Source organism: Thamnophis sirtalis, unplaced genomic scaffold, assembly GCF_051295495.1.
Source record: "Thamnophis sirtalis isolate CommonGarterSnake01/CBP01778 unplaced genomic scaffold, rThaSir2_p1.2 scaffold_8, whole genome shotgun sequence".
Lineage (NCBI taxonomy): Eukaryota > Metazoa > Chordata > Lepidosauria > Squamata > Natricidae > Thamnophis > Thamnophis sirtalis.
The window spans coordinates 54453670-54478806 of NW_028261388.1; the positions used below are offsets into that span (position 1 = coordinate 54453670).

General features: G+C 37.0%; 1 protein-coding gene across 1 annotated transcript in view; it reads right to left on the reverse strand.

Moving 5' to 3' along the window:
- Nucleotides 1–25137, reverse strand: part of RIPK4 (receptor interacting serine/threonine kinase 4) — a 31297-nt gene that overhangs the window by 2809 nt on the left and 3351 nt on the right. The window contains exons 2-7 of the mRNA XM_014056470.2: nt 9935–10226; nt 3586–3734; nt 3010–3059; nt 2109–2267; nt 900–1000; nt 531–786 (exon numbers count right to left, since the gene is read on the reverse strand). Coding sequence (XP_013911945.1) covers nt 531–786; nt 900–1000; nt 2109–2267; nt 3010–3059; nt 3586–3734; nt 9935–10226 — 1007 coding nt within the window. The remainder of the gene's footprint in view (nt 1–530; nt 787–899; nt 1001–2108; nt 2268–3009; nt 3060–3585; nt 3735–9934; nt 10227–25137) is intronic.

The following is a 25137-nucleotide window of genomic DNA, read 5'->3' on the forward strand; positions in this document are numbered from 1 at the left end:
TATTCAATATAGGTAAACATTTAATCAGAGTTTTTTGTTCTTCATTGTTTGGTGCCTCAGGTGTCTGTTTACAGCCTTAGCTGTAAAACCCACATATTGCATCGATCATGAACCCTGCTCCCAAAAACTAAAGAAGGAACTACAACATATCTGATATATTTAAATTAAGTAGTTCAGACAGCAAACCTTAGTAACTACCCCTATTTTCTTAAAAGTATGGAAAGCTAATATAGAGACATTTGACGTAAAGCAATATAACTTCTCCTTGCATTGAGACACTTTTCCTATAACCCCTATTTAGCTAATTAATTGCCAAGATCATAGTCCATAACATGACAGGAAATGCATTTAGGAATTCATATGCAACATGTCAAGCAATTCATACAGCCAGCTGTCATTAAAACAAAACAAAAAAAGACCAGAGGGTGCTTTGTGCTGCCTCAATCACACCAGTTACCATCTCTTTCTGAATTATTTTGTCCCTAGCTCAAATATATACAATTGACTACATCTTGCCCAATAAAACTTACCACTTCCAGAATTCTCTCTCTCAAAAGACAGTGACAGGGAACCTCGTGAAGAAAAGGCAGAGTCTACAGAAGACACTCCTGACAGCCTCTTGTCACTGGTGGCAAGCCTAGATTCAGATGCACTGCGACTGAGCTCCTCCGTCTGCTCCGTCTGTGAAATTCCTGAGTCCAGCTGAGACAACAATTCAGACAGGCTGTAATCTTTAACTGATGCAGGATCAGGTTCTTGTTTTAGCTGGGAAATACTGGACATCTCCTGGAAAAAAAGGAGGTGAGGAAAAGAAACATTTCAAATTAAACTATACTGTAAATTGAGTGAAAGATAAGAGAACATATTAAAGTTCACCCAATTTTTGTTCGAATAAATACCTTAGGATAGGTCTGAGAAACCTTTGCATCCTCCTCAACTGTCATTTCCTTATTCTCATAATCTGGTTTTTCACAGAGCTCTTCTGTTTCAGAAGTAATTTCTAAAAAAAAAGATATAATTTATTTTCTTCACACTTGCTATAGGCCTCCCTTTTCACTAGAGGGATATTTTACAGATAATTCAAATAATGGTCAGTTTGGGGCCTTGCCTAGTAGCTCCCTTAACTTCTCCAATAACAGCAAATATACAAAGGAACAGCCATTTTCCCCAGCTCAATACACACCTTCCCACCATTGTTTTTTTTTAAAAATCCCTCTCAACACAGAACAGTGAAAAATATCTGCACTATAAATATAATACAATGTGATCCTGATTTATCCAACTGAAGCCAAATACTGAATGCCAATTCCACATTTTAAAAAGAAATGTACAGCCATATTTTAATCTGTTCCACAAACTGGGGATCAGGGAAGATCAGTAATTGCAGAAGGATCAAAGTTTATTTCAACTTTAAGCATTTTTAGAAAGAGCTAATACTTTTAGAAAAGTATTTAGAAATACTTTTCTGGCTCTTATTCCCACTCCCCCCACCCTCCTCAAAAGATATTTGCAAGATAACTGCAATGCTAGCTTTCTGTCATCCAGAATGAGAGTGCTGCCCTGGGCAGCAGGTGCTGCACTTTATGGAAGAGGCAATTGTGCAGCTCCCTACTTCTCCTTTTAATTGGAAAAAAGATAGACTCAAATGCCAATTAAGTACATGGATTGGAGGGCAAGAATCTCACCTCAGGTTTGTTTGTCCCTGCTATGGCGTCTCAATGCTTTTTAAACATCTAGAGCTAATTTGCACCACTGAAGCCAGAATCATAAATAAAGCTTCTAATATGTTTACTTTGTGCTGAATATATTGTAGCAAAGCTAATTCAGATTAGAAAGTTCCACCCTAGGCAATAATTTGGGGAGTTAACTAGATTGGTACATCATCTGATGCCTAAATCAACTATTCATGTTTAGACAAGTTCTCCTGTAATCCTTTTCCTGTAATAGGATGTTCCCTGACTATTGCCAGCACAATAATGTATTGTGTATATTTTGTATTCATCATTTTTAACAAGATTTTGGTGGGGCTCCACTGGGGATTAACACAGGCTTTTACCCTGAAATGACTCATTATTTCACCAAAGAATTTGATTAGAAGCAAAGTTTACCTTTAAATGTTGGCCTCTTGCTAGGGTCATCTTGCCAGCACTTTTGCATCAGTTTAATCAAGTTATTACATGCACGAGGTCTGGATTTGGAGACAGGTGGAAGTTCTGGGCGATGACCATTAACCACTTTCACCATAATGTGTAGAATGTTATTTTCTTCTACAGATAGAAAGCAGAAAATACATATCTGATAGGTGCTTCCTTTTAAGATTCCCAGTCTAGTGCTAGGGCAGACAGACATTTTATCACCCATTAGATTCTTTTTTTTAAAACATCTAATCTTTCAATGTGTAGTAACATGCTATACATGTTACACTATTTATAAATGGGCTGTTCTGGACAGTTTTCTTACTCTATTTGAACAGGATGAAACAAAAAGATGAACAGTATTCATGGCTGTATTAAAATAATCAGAGGCTCAGTGTTGGAGCCAGAGATGGAAAATGCACCTAGTGCATTTCTTTTCAATAGCTGTAAATCACAATCCTTAAAGTAATAAGGTCTAGAGCTAATACTGATGGCAGAAGTCACCTATTTGGCTTTTTTACATGCTATCCCACATTATGAGCAACTCCATGTAATTCAGCTGTTCTTTCCTTAGAGATTTCATTTCATATACCTCCATGTCTAGCATGAATGGTAAATGCAATACTGCTTTCTGGAATTTCTCTCATCTGATGGCTCCCAGGATAGGTTTTAAGAGAGATGCAATAGCAGGAAAACCATTCTCATGTGATATGGACAATATTTTAGTAGTTGGAATGGATGAATGCTATCAGTTATTATGGCTGGATATTTTGAAGAGTAAACATATCACAATAAACACATTTTGTCCAGGGAGGAATTCTGCCTAACATAGTCATTTACACTTATGATTCACAAGAAGGGATGTTTTGCTTACCTGAAAAAGGCTTCTTCTGTGTCAGAACTCCCCAGATAACAATGGAAAAGCTGCAAAGACAAAATTAATACCTTTATAAAATCATTAATGCATATAGCATGCTGTATTTACAGTTGCATCCTCTAAAGCTAATTACATCTGATTATCAGATCCGAAATGGCAACACTTTCAAGATTTCAAGAACATAAGAATTATCTTGCAATAGTCTATATGGTGGCCCTTCCAGTTCAAAGATGACACACTGGTGTGCAGTTCACTTCTGGAAACAGAAATGGCTACAATCCCAGACTGCGAGCACAGAATCTAATACAATGGAGGCACTGGAAATCCACTGTTGCAGTAACTATGGGTGTTATTCTGTTATTCCAGTCATAGTTTTTAAAACAGTTTTTGGAAGCAACTGTCTTCAAAGCTAGTGAAGGTTTCAGGCTTGCTACAGGTTGAATTATCCCACAGTCTATCCAGCACAGTTATATTTAATTTAAGATATCTAGGCTGTGGCTAGCAGCTACCAATGATAAATAGATACAACAAGGAAAGAAAAGAGGGGGGGGGCAGAATACTGTAGACACTTACCTATATATGTCATGTGTTGTATCAAAGTATCTATTCTTCTCTTTAATTCGTTCTGGGGGCAGATATGCAATAGTGCCACAAAGTCCATCCATGCTGAGATCATGAGAATGAGAAAGCCCATTGCATTTGGCCAATCCAAAGTCTGAAATCTGATAAAAATGAGAGGTTTCATTTTTTTCCAAATATTCTATCTTCCTATTTTGCATTCCTAGACTACTGTGTAAAACTGGAAAGAAAAAATGTGAACCCAACCTGTCCCCATGCCGTCCATAATTGATAAAAACCAATCAACCAACCAACTAAAGTAGATGATTAATAGCAGAAATAGCCTATTCAAATAATTATCAAGCCAATGTTGTCAAAAGAATAATTTTGGTTACTTCCTAGTGTGTTCACATTTTAAATTCTTCTGATAATCATAGGGAATGTTATAGTTCCCATCTTATTACAAGTCAAACTCCTATGAATATATCACAATATACAAGTATACAACCTTAACCCAGCGCTAAACTAAGATATATAGAATGCTGATAGATGCACATGTATTCAAGTCAAAATACAATATGCCAGTTATTTATCAACAATGTATTTTTCCTTCCACATAAAACAAAAAGGCAGTGATAATAACCTCCCATCAAAAATGAAAATGTCCCTCCTTCAAGTGTACTGCTGCTATCTTAAATAAAGGAACCCTAAACAGAAATTTCAACATAAAATAAGTGAGCTATAATTTCTCAAACAGGGACAAAGGTTGTGTGTGTATTTTATTACATAACGTTACATGAGTTAATCAGCTGATCAATGCAAACATGCATGTTTGTGATTTCAAAGTGCAATGGTTTTATAAAAGACACCTATCATTGCCTTTTGCATTTCATTTTCCACACTTCCAGTTTCTTCCATGTGTCTATTTTGTGTGTGTGTGTGTGTAGCTTTTCAATGTAGCTTTTCAAGTAATTGATAAACTAGCAAATTATACAATTTGTCCTTGTGATGCCAAAAATGCTTTCCCCTTTTACCACAACAAGCACATCTTGTCCAGTACAAGTCCAGCCAAAATTAAAACAGTTTTTTGAAGGGAGAAATCAAATACTGAGATTATTTGGTCTTAAATGCTTAATTCTAGTTAGATTCCCAATTTCACTCTTCCTCAAAAATTAATGCTGCTTTTTCCCTCCAAACAATAAGCATTTCAAAAACACATGACAGATTTTAAGAGGCTGAGTGAATGGTTTGATTAAGAAAAGATCACCTCAGAAGGATAAATTTTGCCTAAATGGTAGCAAATATATTGGTCCAGGGAATAAAGAAAAAGTTTTATTATAAGGAAAAAAGAATTTCCCACCCCTCTATAGGCAGCCCAGTGTCAGAGAATTATTTTGTAAAATCTGAACAATATTTCTCCAAATTTGTACATGATTTATTTAGGTTTCAAAACAAAAGTATAATCTGTGTTCCCAAAACAGAAGATTTTTAAAGGGTGAAAAAGAAACAATTCAGCAGTCTCAAAATAACTGCTGTTAAATCGTCCATGCTTCTGTAACCATTGTGCAGAAATATTGCCCTTTACATTCTCTATATCCTAAGAATTTGTTTACTAAAGCAATCTAACAATATGCCAGCATGTCAACTGAGGGCATCTTGTACAGCTTTCTATTTCCTGAGTATATAAAGAAATAAGCCCTTCTTATAAGACTCAACTATAAAGTTAAATATTTAGGATAAAATGATGTGCAGAAGTCATACCAGAAAAACATGTCTATTCAGAAACCCTGTGAAATTAAATTCAATTGATTTCACATACAGCAGTTTATTTTGTGACTGTTCAAAAGTTATAATAGCACTAATAAAAGTGATTTATTACCATTTTTCACACTTAATGAATTTTACAGCATTCCCATTGTCACATGATCAAAAGTCAGATGCTTGGCAACTGACACATATTTATGACGGTTGCAGTGTCCCAGGGTCATGTGATCCCCTTTTGCGACCTTCTGACAAGCAAAGTCAATGAGGAAGCCAGATTCACTTAACAGCCATGTTACTAACTTAACAAAAGCAGTGATTCACTTAACAACTGTGGCCGGAAAGGTGGTAAAATGGGGCAAACCTCACTTAACAAATGTCTTGCTCAGCAACAGAAATTTGGGGCTTAATTGTGGTCATAGGTCGTGGCCTACCTGTGTATGTATGGACTGCAATCTGGAGGCAATAAGAGTCAGAGAGGAGAAAAAACAGAATATTCTGGCAACTGCTGATTAAGGACTATCTATTATGATTTGTAATTAATCATCCCAGTTAGGATAAATAATATTATGTAGACATTATTGAAAATCCCTTACATATGGATTTTTAAAAGTTAGCCAGATGGTAAAGAGCCATTATTAGCTAATGATTAAGTGCTGTTTACAGAGTAAATGGGTTGGGGAACTAAAACACATTTAATTATAAATGAACAAGAAGAAAGTAGCAAATGTAGTGAGAGCAGAAAGGAAGAAAGGAAAGAGATAATGGGCATAACTTCAATGTTTTTGTAAAGAGTTTAGATTATAAAAAAATGATGAGGAAAAATTAGAAAAAAATTAGGGAAATTTAAATTACATTGTGCTTCTGGTTGGTGAAAAAAAGAAAAAGGATTTAAAATGATGTAATCCCCCCCCCTGCTTTTGATAGTTAAATAGCAAAAAAAAAATAGCCTCATCAAAAACACTATGAAATTTGATTCCTACTCAGAACAGAACGCGTACCAACCAGTTATAGTGGTTCATATATTTTGAGAAAGCCATTAACAATCATTGAGCATTTACCATGAATCTATATTTTAAAGCACAGGCTTGTAACATGGGGTCCCCAAGCTCAAGTTGGACATCCCTACACATCTAGATGCACTGACAAATGAAGCACATGAAGTATTTGGTGTCTTTTGTAATGCGCCTACATATTAACAAAAAGAGCAATGTCCTAAGACAGAGGTTGGGAACCATGGCTGGCTCAGGAATTCTGGTAGTTGAAGCCCACAAGTCGTAAAACAACCACAGTTTCTCACCCCTCACTGTTCTAAGAGCTCCATAGTTTTAAAATTGGTTGCCTTGAATATTTTTCTTTTACAGCATATGTTTTTACTCATATATCCCCTGTTAAGAGTCGGGGGTATATGACTGACTGACTGACTGACCCTCTCTCTCTCTCTCCCTCCCTCCCTCTCTCTCCCCTCTCCCCCCCTCAATTTAAATTAGGCTACAATTTGAGAGAGTCAAAGCAGTGATTCAAGATTTTGAATTCAACATAAAATACAAGATTTCCAAATTTTACTCAATAGCACAATTCTTTCAAAATGAGACCAAAAGATTATTGGAAGAAATATGATGATGCAACCTACACAATGTACTAGATACATTATTCATATACAATGGAAGGAAACCTAGCACATAAAACTTTATATCAGAACAAGGGCATCTTTGTCACCACTAATCCTTCAGAAAATATTTTTTAAGATTCTTTCTTAATTTATTTACCTAAGATATCATTTTTAAAAATCTTGAGTCAGTTTTCTACAAACTCAGGATATATTCCCTCCAAATGTCCCAAAGTGCAACTGGACTTTCTGTTTTTTCTTTGAAGATGTTTCGCTTCTCATCCAAGAAGCTTCTTCAGCTCTGACTGGATGGTGGAGAATGAAATCTTTCCATTTCCCACCATCCAGTCAGAGCTGAAGAAGCTTCTTGAATGAGAAGTGAAATGTCTTCAAAGAAAAATCAGAAAATCCAGTTGCCTCTTGGAAAAAAGCACTTTTGGGACAACTGTGACCTGGATGACTAAGAATCTTTCATAGACATCCCCTCTAAATGTTACTGAACTACAAATCCCAGCTTCTCTCATCATCTCTCAGTCACTCAGATAGAGACGATAGAAAACGGATTTCAACCATATATTAACTGCTCCTTCCCAAGTCAGTCCTTCCTCTAAGTGTGTTGGGGATACATATCCAATCATAGAAAGCTAGTCTGGTAACAGCAGCATTATACCTTTTATGACACACATCACAAATATGACTGAACAATTATGGAGACCATGCCTATCCACCAGGGGTGGGTTCTTGCCAGTTCTAACCTCTTCTATAGAAGAGGTTCCACAAATTTGCAGTGCCGTTTAGAACCGATTCCAGCTCCCTCCCCCCGCCCATCCGCACATCATCAAGATGAAGAGCGAGAGGAGGAATTCTGGGAGTTGAAGTCCACAAGTCTTAAAGCTGTCAAGTTTGAACACCCCTGGGGTTTTTTTCTGAAGGGTTAGGGGTGCAAGGGTCTTGTAACTTGACAGCTTTAAGACTTGCGTGCTTCAAATGCCAGAGTTTCTGAGCCAAAATTTTGGTTGCTAAGCAAGAGCGTTGTTAAGTGAGTTTCAGCACATTTTACAAGTTGGCCACGCCCACCCGGTCACATGGCTGGCAAGCCACTCTCACCCAGTCACATGGCCAGCAAGCCACTCCCACAAAGCAGGCCACCACTATAGAAGAGGTTCTAAAAAAAATTGAAACCCACCACTGCTATCCATATATTGGATTGCTACAAGAAAAAGGAATCTGAATATCTACTTAGAGCTCAAATTCTAAAGTCTACCTTCAAAAATCATTTCCAAAGTAATTTAACTAATGTACTTTAGCAATTTAACTCATGCCCAGAATTCAAGCCATTTATAACCATGGTAAGCACTAAACTGAATGAGCAAAGATATTGGTTGCGATGGATGCAGCAGACTTCCAAGCTTACTTAAAGAGGAAGTGGTTAACAATTCTGGACATCAACTAGATTGCTGTTGGGAAATACCAGCTACATCTTAGTGACTCTTTATATAGGATGATAATGAAGGAAGTATTGTTTGGCAAATAATAAACTTTGATTAAAAATTAAGCCCTGTTGCTATGACTTCTGTTTATTTAGTTGCCAGATATAACTACGCAAATGAGAGATAGGGCATAGAATTGGATCCAGGATCTTATCTGCTTCCTTTTCTCTTTCAACTTTATTACATTCCCGTAAATGCATATTTCTGCTTTTTTTTACTTGCATTTGTGTTCTGTTTTGAAACTAGAGTTTTCACAAGCCCAAGCAGGGCCAGACAAAATGCACATGTGATGACTTTAATTTATGAATATCCCCATTAATGTAATTTTTCAATTTTAACAATGGCCTGAACAACAAATATTCAAAAATTTTAAAGGCTAAGGCACTTAGCCGTGGATGTTCTTTCACAGTGCCTGGAGGCGGGGCTCTTTTCTCTCAAGGGCTTCAGCTTCTTTGGTCCTGGATGGGCAGTGCCCCAGTTGAACCTAGTGCACAATTTGGGATCCTTCTAAACTCACAACTCCTTCATGTTGTGGGTTAGCTGCATCCTTTCATGGACTGGGAACCCTTTCTCTTTGTCATTCATGCCCCGGTCATCTTCTACATGGATTACTGCAAGATGTTCTACATGGGAGCTACTCTTGAAAAGTTTCCAGAAGCTGCAGGTGGTGCAGAGCTGGTGACATGCATAGTTATGGGTATCACTAGGACTGCACGTGTAACACCTCTGCTGTGTATATTTGCTTTGAGTGCCCGTTTGCTTCCAGGTCCAATTCAAGGTATTGGTTATGACCTTTAAAGCTCTTCATAGCATGGGGCCAGATTACTTGAGGAACCATCTCATCTCAATCACATTGAACCATTTTACCCAAGCCAGCAAGAAGGCCCTCATCAGCTAAAGCATTTTGACTGCCAAGGCCTAGGAGGAGAGCCTTTTCTGCCATTGGACCCTGCCCTATGAAACACCTGGCCCTTGAAGATAAGGTTGGCACCTACTTTTGCGGTCTTCCAGAAGAACACTAAGAGCTGGCTTGGTGTCAAACTAGCATGGGAATTCAATAGTGGTACACAGCCCTGGGAATGATTGGTGATTTGACAATGCTCTCTCAGCTTTTTATATTTTGTAAGGATTTAAATGATGTTTTTACTTGTCAGCTGCTCAGAATCACTTATATAGTTAGATTTACATAGTATAAATTTGATCAATAAATACAATAAATACATTTTAAAAAGATGGTGATAAGCGAATGTGCTTTTTCTTTGGAATAAATGCTTTTATGGGCAAGGTAAATGCCAAACCTTTTTTTCATTCCAATTTATTTTAATTACTTTGTAAGGTAGCTGTAGGTGTTCTTAGCCCATTCATTGGTTTCTTTAAGTTTGCTACTAAGCTTACAAAAAAGTGTTGCATGACAACTGCAAATTTATATTAAGCGAATCTTCCCTGTCATCCTGAACCGATTGGTAAAAAATGGGGAATCATATTCTGAAAGACTGTGACCTACCTTAACATGATAGTGGGCATCAAGCAGGATGTTTGCTGGCTTAAGATCCAGGTGAAGTAAAGGTGGAGACATGCAGTGAAGGAAGTTCATGCCTACAGCTGTTTCGTGGATGATTCGAAAACGTAGCTCCCAGGGAAGCGGTTCAGAGGCCAGGAGCTTCTCCAAAGATCCCGTTTCCATGTATTCCATGACCAACCCTACAGGCTCTTTACAAATGCCATACACTGGAAGAATATAACGAAATTTTGCCATTTCCATTTTCTTTGCTTCCTCCAATAGTTCCATACGCTCCCTAGACAGAAAATGTGAAATGCATGATTTAGTTTACCAGTGGGGTACTTGGTTTTTAGTAGCTTTGATATTTTAAATAAAACTTTTTAAATTTTAATGGAAATTTCACCTAGAAAAACAGGGACTTACTCATTCATGCTATTATTTAAAAAGCAGAATATCAAGTGTGGTTGATAACTCAAATCTAGCTGCAAACGAAACCCATAAGTCCATTCATCAATAATAAATTCTGCTGAAACATTTTGTCTGTATCTGTGTTTAGATTTGAAAGAACTACTTCCAACTTGAGAAAGGGCAGAAGAGATTTAAGCAAACAAGAAAGCCTCTCGTTTCTTTAAAAAGAAGTTCAATATCAATAATAAATTATAAATAGTTAAGTAAAAATTTGGAGACTACACTTTGGCTGTAAAATAAGCAATCACTTAAAATTAGGTGTACCAAATCTGGGGTTCAAAATCAGGGCCACCATTAAATAGTGGCTGTCTACGTTACTGCAGTGTCTAGATCTGTTAGCTCTGTTCAGATACGGCTCTTAAGAACAGTCTTAATTATTCACGCTCTGGATTTCAAGGACTTTTACATTTCTATCTGACTTTTTATTTCAAGGAGCACACAAAGGCAGATATCCCATTTTATCCTTACTGCAACCCTGTGGAATAACTTAGCCTGGTGAAAGAACAACATTCAATAAGGTTAGCAAGTAATTCATTGTAATAGAGAAAAATCTCCAAAAAGGCAGAAAGCGGCCCCAACAGACTCCAGAAGATGCCTGAAGTCTTTAGAGATGGATATTTTGTATCCATTGAGAAATCTAGGCCAATCTATTCATAAACAAATCATTTTCAGGTCCAGTTGATGGGATTAAGAAGGACAGGACAGGACTTTTAGGCTATAATTGGATTAACTCACCACCAATCAAATAATAAAAGTGCCTAAAGCAAACCTCAAAATTACAAAATACTGTAAACTGAATAGAAATCCTTGCAGTCATTAGCTAATTAGTCAGCTGTCCCAGAACTACATGTTGGTCAGCTCATCAATAAACCATTTTTCTTAAGCAGCCTCCATTTTATTCCCAGCTTGGAATTTGACCTAGTTTTCCTTTCAACACTAACATATAACTCTGGAGCACTGGATAAAACACATTAGCAATCAGCTATTTACTGTGGGTTACTGTATTTACTTTTCTGAATGTAAGAACACAAAATAGGCTTGTATGAATGACTGATACAAAAAGATAACATTTCTTTTGAGCAACTTCAACTCATGATCGACTTGATAAACACATCCATGTAGTATTTTTGGAAAGAATACAAAAGTGGTATCCCATTGCTTTTTCCAGCAGATTTTTTTATTTCCCAATCTAGCCTGCAGCACTTATACTATAGTTCCTAATACACAAAACATAAAACCAAGTAGAAAATTTGTAACTTGGTTTTTCTGGCACTAATACTAAAAAAATAGTTTTCCCTAATAAAGGGAAACCAACTCAAAGAGATGAACATATGAGAAATGTAACAGCAAATTAATTTCACTTCCCCCAAGCATTATTATTTCCTATATCAAAGCAAAGATTCAAGGCAAGTATAAGATGCACCGGAGTATAAGACGCACCAGGGTTTTGAAGAGGCAATTTTTTTAAAAAAATAGGTAGGAAGATAGAGGGATAGAGAGGGAGGGAAAGAGAGAGAAATACAGTAGGTAGGTATGGAGAGAGAGAGAGTAGGTAGGTAGGTAGGTAAAGAGAGAAAGAGAGAGAGAAAGAGAGAGAGAAAGAGAGAGAAGAGAGAGAAATACAGTAGGTAGGTAGGGAGACAGAGAGAGTGTGTAGATAGGTAGTTGGAGGGATAGAGAGAAAGAAATAGGAAGAGAGAGAAAAAATACAATACATAGGTAGGGAGAGAGAGAGAGTAGGTAAGTAGGTAGGTAAGATAAAATACAGTAGATAGGTAGAGGGATAGAGAGAGAAATAGAGAGAGAGAAATACAGTAGATAGGGAGAGAGAGTAGGTATGTACATAGGTAGATAGAGGGAGAGAGAGAGAGCACCTAAGACTTGGTTTCTGCTGGCACAGCTCTTGATCAATCTCATCAATCAGTTAAAGAGCTTTCCAAAAGGGGGAAAAAAGTTCTTGCACTTTGCAAACCTCCCAAAAACGGCCGTTTTTCGCGAAAACAGGCCCGTTTTTTTAAAAAGGTATGAATAGCCTGTGGGGGTTTGCAGAATGCTCCTGGGGGGGGGGCAAAAACGAGCAAAAAATGGTCCATTTTTTTAAAAAAATGCGCCCACTTTTGTAAAAAAAAATTGCATGCATAGCCTTATGGAGGCTTATAGAGTGCTGCTGGGGGCTGGGGGGGGGGTGTAAAAAAACCAGCCTGTTTTTTGCTCATTTCTGCCCTCCCCAGCCTCCAGGAGCTCTCTGAAAGTCTCCATAAGGCTATGCACGGCCATTTTGGTGAAAGGAGCGGGGCTTCAGGAGGCAAAAAAATGCTGTATTCGGTGTATAAGATGCACCCAGATTTCCAACCTCTTTTTTGAGGGAAAAAGGTGCATCTTATACTCCGAAAAATACAGTACTTCATACTGCCTGGAAGTTTTTGGTGAATGGCACTTGAGAGACTACTTTGGTTCAATCTTTGTTGAAGTGAAGCATTCCTTTCAAGATTTGTACCGCCCTGGTATACAACAGCAGAAAAACATCATCACTTCATCTAACTGAGAGCCTTTAATTATAGCACCGAGCAAGCCAAATAATAAATAAGAAAACAAGGGATAGGATCTTAGAAATAAATACAGAGGCAGGGTCATAATAACCACTTCTAATAATACTGGTGGAATTACAACATATCACATAAAATAGGGGCCTTTAAGCGGCAATGCTACATCACTCTTCCTACAGTATATAGTCAATTTGTACACATAGAGAGGGGGGGATGGTCTATCATGCCCCAGGAAAGAATTCCATGGGAAATAAGTGAAATCAACATTAGTCATTCATATTACGGTACACAGTAATTAACAAGTTCACATTTCAAAGAAAAATATATAGTAGAGTGCTGCTGTTTTTAGTGTTGATTAGTTATATCCTTCTTGATGACTTGATAAACAAGCTTTCTTTAGACTTAGACATCCCCCCCTTTAAAAAAATTCTTTGTCACCCCAGTTCTTTACAAAGTGTGAGAACAGATGGTGGGTTCTTTTTTTAGTATTTAGAATGACTGCTTTTTTTGCCCCGAGGCAAGTATCCTTTAAAAGAGATGTCTTCAAAGAGAAATATTACAGTGCTTTGACATGATATGAAAGAAGGGAGTGTCTCTGAATAAACAGAGCAACAGTTCTTCTCCTTGAGCACATATAAATCATCAAGCTCCAGCTACCTTAGGATTCAGAATGTTGATTTCTTTCATATTGAAATGAAGCTTAACTAAGGTGGTCAGACCAGACACTGCCCTAAACTAACACAAAAATGAAGCAAGTCATCAAGCTAAAGACCATGTTGTAAAATAAATTCTTGTAAGACCCAAACAAAGTTCAAAATGTTAACAAAGCTGTGGATAAGATTACTTCACTCTTAACCCCAAAGTCCCCTAATCTGTTTTGTGCTCAGTCTTCCTTCTGAATATGCACCCTTCAACGGGTGCCATCATAACCATTTCTTGCTTGTTCCCTTAGGACAGCAAAAACAATAAGGGGATCTTCAAAGAGTGGCAGGATCCCCTTAATGCAGCTGTGGGACTTGGTCAATGTTGGTTAGCAACATTAACCCTGGTAAAGACATTAAGTTATACTGCACAGTTACATTCAATCTTTGAAAAGTTGTATTGCTAATTTTCCTTCAATGGGAAATTTGAAATTTCTGGTGACAATACTGTGCTATCTATTGGGAAATCCCTCCCCTGACCTGTATGCATTTCACAACTTTCTTCTAACATGGGATTGTCAGGACTCAATTCTTTCCCCCATGTAAACCACTGTGGAAGATCATCTATCAGTTCAAGATAAGGTATTATCAGTATGCTGACACTCAATTACATATTGCCACCCTGGACTGGGCTGAAAATGCTATACAAGTCCTGAACTGGTATCTGGAGACTGTGAAGACTGGATGAAGTGAAAGAAGCCCAGACTAAATCCTACCAGACTGGAGCTATTTCCATTCATAAGCAACAGGCAATGCAATGACATCATTCCTGATAGTTGTTCACAGTGGGCTCTTCCTGCCCCTGAAGGAATTGGTCAATACTTCAGGATCCTCTCGGATTCTTGGCTTCTACTAAAACATCAGGTAGAAGCTGTGGTCTAAGGAGAGTTCATGTACCTTTGGCTAGTGCATTAGTTACAATCCTACTGGGACCAATATTTGAGGGGCTGTCACAGAGAAGGTCAACCTTTTCTCCAAACTATCTAAGGGCAGGACAAGGAGTAATGAAGATTATTAAAGAGAAATCTAACCTAGAATTAAGAAGAAATTTCCTGACAGTGAGAACAATTCAATGGAACAGCTTGCTTCCAGAAGTTGTGGGTGCTCCATCAGTGGAGGTTTTCATGAGACTAGGCAGCTATTTGCCCTAAATGGTATAGAGCTCCTGCTTGAGCAAAGTGTTGGACTAGAAAACCTTTAACGTCTTTTCTAACCCGATTATCCTATGTTCTATGTTTTTAACTCACACTTTATCACCATTCAGTTGAACAACTAACAGTACAGCTCATGCCGAAGCTTAGTGGCAGAAGTACTCAGCTGCCAAATCCAGGTTACCTTATTTGTCCAATTAGTGAAAAAGTAGAAAAACACTATTAAAATCTCAGATTCTACGTATAACCATTTTCTGTTCTCTTAAAAAAAGGAATACAGTCAAAATTATAAATGTAGATATGATGGCTTCTTATGGAGAAGGAAAAAAAGACTGTTTTCTGATTTAGAAACTATTATTTTACATTGATTTCCCATTATGAGGCTATTAAAATAAAGGATCTACAACAGATAATGCAAATTCTCTATCAATGTCAGTTATTAATTTAGTCAAGCTCAGAAGATACTGTAATAGCATATTGTATTGTATTATGTCAGTACAGACTCCAGGAAGTAATTAAGGACTTGTGTTGACTAGTCTGAACATTTATGATGGAGCAATTGTACATTAATTCCTCTCAGATCATTAAACTAATCTTACTATGAAACAATTCAGATCTCACCCAGACAGTGGGCTACCCATGAAAGAGCCCCATGCTATCTACCTTTTCCCCTTCAGCTACAAAATAAAGGGCTGATCTCTATAGTACATTATAATAATCACCAGAAGAATATTCCTCTCAGCCAGAGGTGGAGTCCTACGGGTTCAGTCTGGTTCTACCGAAATAGTAGTGGTATGCCGGCCCGGGTCGCTGGAACTGGCAGCAACCCAGGCATGCCACGCCCCTGAATCGGTTCCCCAGTCATCACCGCCATCTTGCTTTAATTGAACTGCGCATGCACAAGCGAACTGGCAGTAAAGCCGGCCGGAACCCACCCCTGCTCTCAACCTGTTATCACAGTTCACCGAGAGAATTATTTCTAATACAATGTTGTAGTTCAGTGATATGGCCATAGGCTTTCTATAATAGTCCTTAACATGCTGAATGTTTCTCATGAACACCAAAATGTAGGTTAGCAAGCCATCAGTTAATTTCTTTTCAAAGAGATTACTGTTTGGCAATCTTTCATTTCAAGAACATTCACTGTCTGCTTGCTGGAATGTCATGTTGCAAACTTAGTTACACATGGCTGGCTCTAATTTGTAAGCAGGTAGGTTGGATTCACATATAACACTGAATTACAATGCAATGTGATCAAGCTTGGTTTAGTATGATATGCAAATCCATCTTTAAAAAGGGAAATACATTTTGTTTTTTACAAATCACAATTCAGAAACAAGGGTTGCTATTCATTATTTTACACACAGTTTTGCCTGAGCCCATTTAATTCTGGTTTTTTATATTTTGCCCAGTTTGTTCCTGGGTACTGGCAGAAAAGAATGGTAAAAACCAGGACTGACTGAATAAACCATAATTATTTTTCTCATTTGAAAAACTTCAGTTTGTTATTGATTTATTCAATAAACCAAGGCAAAAACAAACCATGGCTTTGGAAGGTGGCTTATACATATTTTATACACAGATTTACTTTAGAAAAGACAACCACTGGGAGAATTCAGACAGACATTTTTCTACTTTTCATGTAGCCATGAAAACGTATACTTCAAATTTAAATATAGCTTACTGAGATGTTGAACTTGAATAATCATTTATCTTAACTATAATTAGCTAAAATAAGGCAGTTTTAAAGCTGATTTACTCCAATTAATCAAGATCAATCATTTTTAGGATCCTGGTGCCATTTCTTCCAAAATGTTAAAAGTGCTTTTTGAATTAAAAAGATAAATTAAAGATGTGGAAAAATTAGATTCAGACTTCACATGATAGTGCATGATGCTGCAAGAATTGGCTAACCTATGAAAACCACTCACTGCAATCACAGATGTCTGACCAGCCTACATAAGGTAAAGGTAAAGGTTCCCCTCACACATATGTGCTAGTCATTCCAACTCTAGGGGGTGGTACGAATCTCCATTTTGAAGCTGAAGAGCCAGGGCTGTCCGAAGACATCTCTGTGGTCATGTGGCCGGCATGACTAAATTCCGAAGGCGCACAAAACGCTGTTACCTTCTCATCAAAGTGGTTCCTATTTTTCTACTTGCATTTTTACATGCTTTCGAACTGCTAGGTTGGCAGAAGCTGGGACAAGTAATGGGAGCTCACTCCATTACACGGTACTAGGGATTCGAACCGCTGAACTGCCAACCTTTCTGATCGACCAGCTCAGCATTTTAGCCACTGAGCCACTGCATCCCACATAACAGCATTTTGTTGATTTAGGATTAGAAGTAAGCATGAGTCTTGTTCTTCAGAATATGCATAACATAAGACAAATGAACTTTCTGCCTCCATGTTGCTTAGTGGAAAAGTGTCATAGCTGCACAGAATCTCAGTGTGCAAAATCAAACTTCAGTGTGAAGAGAGGATAAGAGTTATTTCGGGTTTCATAGTTGCTTGATCACTATGATCCCCACAGATATCAGGCATCTGCCAACAGCCAATTTCTTCAGAGTTTGACACTGAAGAGAGATAATGTTTGGATTAAATATACTAGAGGTATTTTTGAATAGGTCCCATTGCTGGAGAATTCTAATATCTGGCTTCTCTTGGTAAATTTACTTGCCACAGTTAAATGCCGCTACCTATTTGTTTTCAGTTGCAGAAGTTCAAACATCTAAAAAGATATATCTTAAGAAATATGGACATTACCAGAACTATGATTTGGAAGCTAGCCATGCACTGCCTTATCAGAAAAACTTTAATCTTCAAAACAGTTATTTGAAAGTTAGCTTTTAATAAAGACAAATCAAACTGCCTAAAAGAATCTGCTGTTTAGCCATGCTGCTTTAGAAAGAAAAAGTTATCTTTTTTTTTTAGATCATGGTCACCCCTATTAGAATGAATTAGGAATCATTCTAATTATTCCTTACATTCTTCCTCTACTGTTAAAAACAAATACTCTCTAATAAATAATGGCCCCATAGTTATTTTCATTTCATGGATTACTCAGATGAAAGCCGAAGTATTGTAAAATAGTTTCAAAATATTCAGAGTTAGGGTTACTCATACCTATGTACAATTACTGCATTCATAATCTGATTAAAACCATAATGTGGTTTGTTTTCCAACTTATGTGATGGGTGAAAAGGAGTGTGAATACATTGATTTCTTTTAGGCAGTAATCCACTGCTGAAATAATGCTTTCTTGCTATCTTCTGACTGCAACTCTCGCTTGAAACAAAATGCAAAGAGGCATTCATGGTTAACTTGTGGTTCCCTGATTTAATTGAAGGTTATTTTTATGTCCTGTCCAACTTCCTAACCAATACAGAGAGATGCAAGGCAAAACCAGTTAAAAAACAGGAGAGAAAATCTAGGAATTGGCCAAATTTATATTGCCTGACTTCACAAGGGACTCCAGTGTGTTCAGCAAGTCAGAACCCAACATTCTGTGTGATGCAAAATTTTGAAGAAAGAAGAGGATTAAATTCTTTGAATAAAAATATTTGAACATGAATAAACTTTGCTCTGATAACTGAAGTAAACAGTTAACACTAGTAAAAGGTGATAGTTAAACAGACTCGCAAATGTTTCTCATGATAAATGCTTTGGAGAAATAGTTATATTCTTCTTTTTTGTTATATACTCATTCATTTATATTTTAGACCACATTACCACAGTGGGAAGAAACTGACACTTGTTTACCCCATACAAAATCAAACTATTCACTAAATCATGACACTGTTTAAAGTTTGTGCTTGTGATTTGTACTCTTTTCTTGATTATGACTCAAAGGAAAGAGATCAAAAGGAAGAAAAATAAAACCATATATAGCATCCTAAGCTACCTGGTGAAATTGCTCTGTAGAAATGAATGCTTTTTTAAAATAAAACCACACAACGGACAAAAAATGGAATGCACTCTGGTGAATGTACTTCTCCAAAATCATACCAATCTATTTTATTTAAATGCTCATGTTACTCATATTTACTAAAGAATACTATATTGGGAGAATACATTTAGCAAGATTAGCCTTTTGAAAATAGTCATAGTCATCACAGAGATAAAGACTCTGTAGGTTTATTTTCTGTTACCTGAAAACAGTCACCCTCTATTCTTCCCTGGATCTAATACTTCGTATTTGCAGTGTGACCTGCATTAAATTTTTCACATTTCACTGCACATTGAACATATGCCAACAGACGAAAAATATATGTACTTTGAATGTCTTTATTAAGTATAATATTTGGATATCTTAAAGGGTTTGGACCACCTTGTGAAGGGTGCTAGAGCAGTCTTTTTACTAGTACTTTCAGAAATGCCAACACCCTCTGTATAAGGCAGAATAATGGTTAATATTTGTGAAGGAACAAGGGTTATCGTTGAGTGCAAGGCAAGACAATTTGGGTGGAGTTCTATGGCACACAAGGCTGAGGCTGAGCTTTCCTGTTTTTCTATGTTGGGAAAAGCACATTTTTATTACCTTAACTGCAGTAAATGCAAAAAAAAGGAGATCCAATTAAGACAGAGAACAGATGTTCAAAGTTCACAAGCTACAAGACATCATTGTATTTGAAGCATTATGTTAATTATCCCCAGCAGCTTGGATAAGTCAAGCCAAAGTTAATCTTTCTACAGTTTTTATTGTTGATTTAATTACAAGTGAGGCCAAAATTTGTTGCTAAGTGAGACACTTGTGAGTTTTGCTCCATTTTATGACCTTTCTTGCCCTAGTTGTTTAGTGAATCACTGCAGTTGTTAAGCTAGTAATTCAGTTGTTAAGTGAATTTAACCTCCCCATTGACTTTCCTTGTGAGAAAGTTGCAAAAGATGATCACATTATCCTAGGATACTACAACCATCATAAATATGCGTCAGTTGCCAGGCGGCTGAATTTCAATCATGTGACCATGAGGCTGCTGCAATGGTTCTAAGTGTGAAAATGGTCATAAATCACTTTCTTCAGCACCATTGTAATTTTGAACTTTCACTAAACAATCTGCTGTAAGTGGAGGACTGCTGCATAACAGTTATAACAGCACAGCAGACACCCAAATCTTTCTCTTAAAAGAAGATTACCATTGGGAAGGTTTCACTGATTGTTGGCTCAGCTACAACTTAGTTTATCCTCATTAAAAGGTAAATTCTTCTCTGAATATGACTCAGCTACTGTTGACCCCATGACCATACTCATGTTGTTTTTGTAAGAACAAAATGGAAGCAATTGGCCACTGCTTCTTCTGAAATGCTTTTTCAGCTTCATACAACTTCCTGGATTTTCTGGCTGTTTACAAGGGCGTACTGGATGTGTGTCTGTGTCAAAAAAGTTAATATGTTGGATGCAACCGAAGCCCCTATCCTTTTTTACCACACTGGACTCATACTTTTAAAAGATTAGGTCTTGGATTGTGCCACTGTAGACACCATCTTGACCTATCCTCAAGGAATGTCCTGTCATCTTCCATCCAGCACTAATCTGAATTTACCCTTCTTGCTTCTCAAGTGCAGCTAGTGTCATCAGATGCTGCAACCTGTAGTGATTTCATAATGATTAAAACACTCCTGCTGAAAAGCAGGATGTGTGGTGCTTTAAGAAATTGAAAATGAGTAATGCCTTATAAATCAAGAAGCATACAGTATATACTGTACTAAAGTATAAAGATAGGGAAAGGGCATGGAGAGATAAAATGAAGGGCCATGAAATAAAATGCAAAATAATTTTGCTTCATTGGAGGGGGATACAAACTGAACCATAAAGATTCAGTGGGGAGGGAGATCTCAGGTATGTGAATAAATGGTACTACAAAACTGATCTGAATAAAAGTTTCTCACTGCCCACCACAATTCCATTAGGTAATAAAATGTCTGAGAGTATACAACTGGGAGGGAGAATAGCCACAATAATTACCTCCCAAGGTGCTTTGCTGTATTACTCACTTGTGGAAAATGTGTGCTTATCCAACAAGTAAAGGAGACCAAAGAGCAGCCTTGTTCCCTGGGATGACACCTAAAATTCCAATTCACATACTATACAATCTAAGCCAAGTATTTTGGAATTAAGCAGACAACTTTGAGAGAAATGCAAATATTCTGACCCCAGACAATCCTTATAACTCAGTCTAAAGAACTAAGCAAAAGAACAGGTGCCAGAGACAAATACAGTAGTCTGTGTTACCAACATTAAGAACTCTTAAAAATACTAATTGCAGTAATATGATTCTCCTATCCTCCCTGATATTTCTGTCACCTCCAGATAAATTGCAAAGTACCAATTACCTTCAGCAATTTCAATGAAAGATGGAAGAAACATACTTTACATTGTGTTGAGTTTCCCAGATTCCAAAGAACATACAAAGATAAAATTTGGTTCATAATCAAGCATTTTCTTAGTAAGCCATTCGTTATTAATCATATGGCTGGTTAGGAATGATGGGGCTTGATTTTTGAGATCAGGAAATAGGGAAAGATTGGTGTTTTACTCTCAATGTTTACTAATCACAAAAAATCTCTAGCATGTAGATGTGAACTCCCAATTGCATCAGTTTGCCAACACACAGGAACTCTTGGAAGTTATATTTTACACATTGATTTATGTATCTCCATTTTTCAACAGTAAACTTAGTATAAAGAAACAGATGCAGGCTCTCCCAGAGAGAGGAACAGAATCTATAGACACTTGAATTAAAATACTATCCATGGAAAATGTAAAACTTCCAACACTGTATTTATTAACAGTTGTTTTAAAAAATGTAGTTGAAGACTCTCCTGGATTAGAATATTAGCCATGCAAATTAATCTATTAATGCATTAATTAATTCGTGTAGTTAAGATTTGGGTTTTTTTCTTCCTACCATATTCCCACAAGTACAGGAACTGTTATTCTACCTCAATTCCAACAGTCTTTAAAATGACATATAAGGTCTATGCAATAAATATTTCTCCAATATATCCAGTCTTGAAGTCTTACTACAGGCCTCAAATAACACACATTGTTTTTTTTAATTACAACAGATCTAAGATGATTAATTCAAATATATAATTTGAATTTCAAAACAAGGCCATTTCCTGCTTCTGGGCTGCATATTTTGACATCTATAGCATTGTTTGATTAGTAGCGCAAACCAACACATAATTGATCATGTGTGGGGAATGGATCCGAGCCAGGAAGATATGCTATTTAACTAAAGCGACTGGTGATATGTAGCTGTCTAGAATGGTTAGTGCTCATAATCCAGTGTTTTTCAACCACTGTGCCGCGGCACACTAGTGTGCCGTGACATAGTGTAAGGTGTGCCGTGGGAAAATTACTTTATATATAGTCAATATAGGCACAGAGTTAATTTTTTTAAACATTTTCTAATGGTGGTGTGCCTCGTGATTTTTTTCATGAAAAAAGTGTGCCTTTGCACAAAAAAGGTTGAAAAACACTGTCATAATCAACACCCCCAGGCCCACCCAGTAATTGGTAAGCAATGGGCAATACCATTGGAGTTGGTTCCTTTTTCCCCCCTGCGTTAAATATTGCACAGGACATTAGTTGCAAGCAGCAAGTTTAACAACAATATTTAGTCATCATTTATGAATGAGGTAGATATTTCTATTCATCATGGCTGAGGTCCAGACACATTGTGGCAGAGCTGCACAAAGCTCTTCTGTTTTGCATAGTTGCCTCAACTCCAATTGCTGGAACAATCCATTCTGAGACTGATGTGGAAAAGTGGGGTGCCTTGCCTCAGTGCCTCTAGCTGGACAGTGTTAAGACGGACTGCTTAACTTTCCCCCTAGATAATTTTTGAAAGAAAATACCCATTGTACCTCTTAGAAGTACAAATGCTATTACAGAAACAACCACATTCCAAAAAGCTAGTTACCCCAAATTCCTTATTTTTACTTAGCTCTGTCTAGACAAAACTGTACAGAAAAAACATATCTTAACTACCTTCATGGAGTGAGCTGACTTTCATGCCATCCTGCAATCTTTAGCATCCACATATATTCAAGAAAAGGCAGAAGATGTTTGTCTTGAAATACGGCACAATACAAGACTAGGTGCTGTACCCATTTTCACACTTGCACACTTTCACTTAAAGAAACTGTTCCTCCTTATTTCCTTCGATGTGTCAAGTGCTTTTGCTTTATATTTATTTAACAACATTTCTGACCACATTTAAAAGACTACATGCACAAGATCAAAAACCTCATGAATAAAACTGATAATAAATTCTCAACACTATTATACTCAATTGGGTGACCTTTTTTCTCTATAACTGTTTTTGGGATATTTTGTAGCTTTTGAACTTCTACCAAAACAGTAGCAACCAATTGTTTTCCTACAAACTGAGTTTATAACAATGGTGAAATATCATGTCACTCCAGAGTAATTTATGTGACCAACTATTATAGTTAAAATTCCTACTATTTTGCAAGTCATTGGACTGGATAAAAGCTGCTTAGAATATTATAGAATACTACAGCATAGAATATTATACACAACATACTACAAGAATAAATATGTAACAAGAGACAAATACATATTATTGTATTGTATTGTATTGTATTGTATTGTATTGTATTGTATTGTATTGTATTGTATTGTATTGTATTGTATTGTATTGTATTGTATTGTATTGTATTGTATTGTATTGTATTGTATTATATTATATTATATTATATTATATTATTATATTGGAGCCGAGGTGGCACAGTGGTTAGGGTGCAGTACTGCAGGCCACATCAGCTGACTGTTATCTGCAGTTCAGCGGTTCAAATCTCACCGGCTCAAGGTTGACTCAGCCTTCCAACCTTCTGAGGTGGGTGAAATGAGGACCCAGACTGTGGGGGCGATATGCTGACTCTGTAAACCGCTTAGAGTGGGCTGAAAGCCCTATGAAGCGGTATATAAGTCTAACTGCTATTGCTATTGCTATGTAACACATATTATATTATATATTATATTACATATATTGAGGTAATCCTCAACTTACAATAATTCATTTAGTAACCATTTGAAGTTACAACAGTACTGAAAAAAAGAGACTTATGACCAGCTTTCACACTAATGATTGTTGCAGCATTCATGTGGTCACATGATCATGTTTTGTGATCTTCTGACAAGCAAAATACTTGAGAGACCGCCTCCTGCCAATTACCTCCTCGCGACCAATTAGATCACACAGATTAGGCCTCCTCCGAATCCCATCTGCCAGTCAGTGTCGACTGGCAACTACGCGGAGGAGAGCCTTCTCGGTAGTAGCTCCGACCCTTTGGAACGATCTCCCCGTGGAGATTCGTACCCTCACCACCCTCCAGACCTTCCGCACAGCCCTTAAAATCTGGCTATCCCGTCAGGCCTGGGGCTAAAGATTTAACCCACCCCTACCCGAATGGTATGAATGTTGTGTTCTTTTTAATTATGTATTGTTCTTATGTGTCATTGTTTGTATCCCCTTCCCCATGAGTTGTAAGCCGCCCTGAGTCCCCCCAGGGAAAAGGGCGGCCTATAAATAAACTTTCAAATTCAAATTCAAAATCAATGGAGAAATCAGATTCACTTAACAACCATGTTACTAACTTAATAACAGCAGTGATTCATTTAACAACTGTGACAAGAAAGGTTGTAAAATGGGGCAACATTCACTTAACAACTGTCTCACTTAACAATAAAAATTTGGGGCTCAATTGTGGTCAAACATTGTCGACTATCAGCATTGGGTAATGTGCCTGCTCCCTTATCTGTCTTGTTATAAATTTTCAGAAATGTGTGGAGCCATTTTAGCTGTTTTAGGAAATTATTTCTACATATAAAACGAACAATTTTTGCATATTCTTTTGCATAAAGTATACAATTTAACTCTTGAAGCTATCTTAACCAGAATCAAATTGTAATTTCATTCAGTATGACACACAATTTACAAGAACCCGCAAACAGACAGCCTAAACACAGGGAGAAAAGTGAATGAAGAGTCTCTCAAAATAGTCATTAACCAAATTCTACCAGGACACTTTATAACTAGATTTGAGAATATCCACATTACTGAAATTTAGCTCCATTTATTACCTGATATTTTCACATATATAAGCAAATATTAGTTATTTTAAAAGATATACCTTGCAGACAAATTGATTCTACAAGAGCTTTTAACATTTCCTATGAAGATAAATGGTATTACATTAAATCTCAAAAGTCTGCAAACTAAAATATCTAAGAAATATACATATAAGATCAGAATGTCTAGTGCAATTTATTGCCACCTATGGGCTGCAGAGGACATGGAGTATAT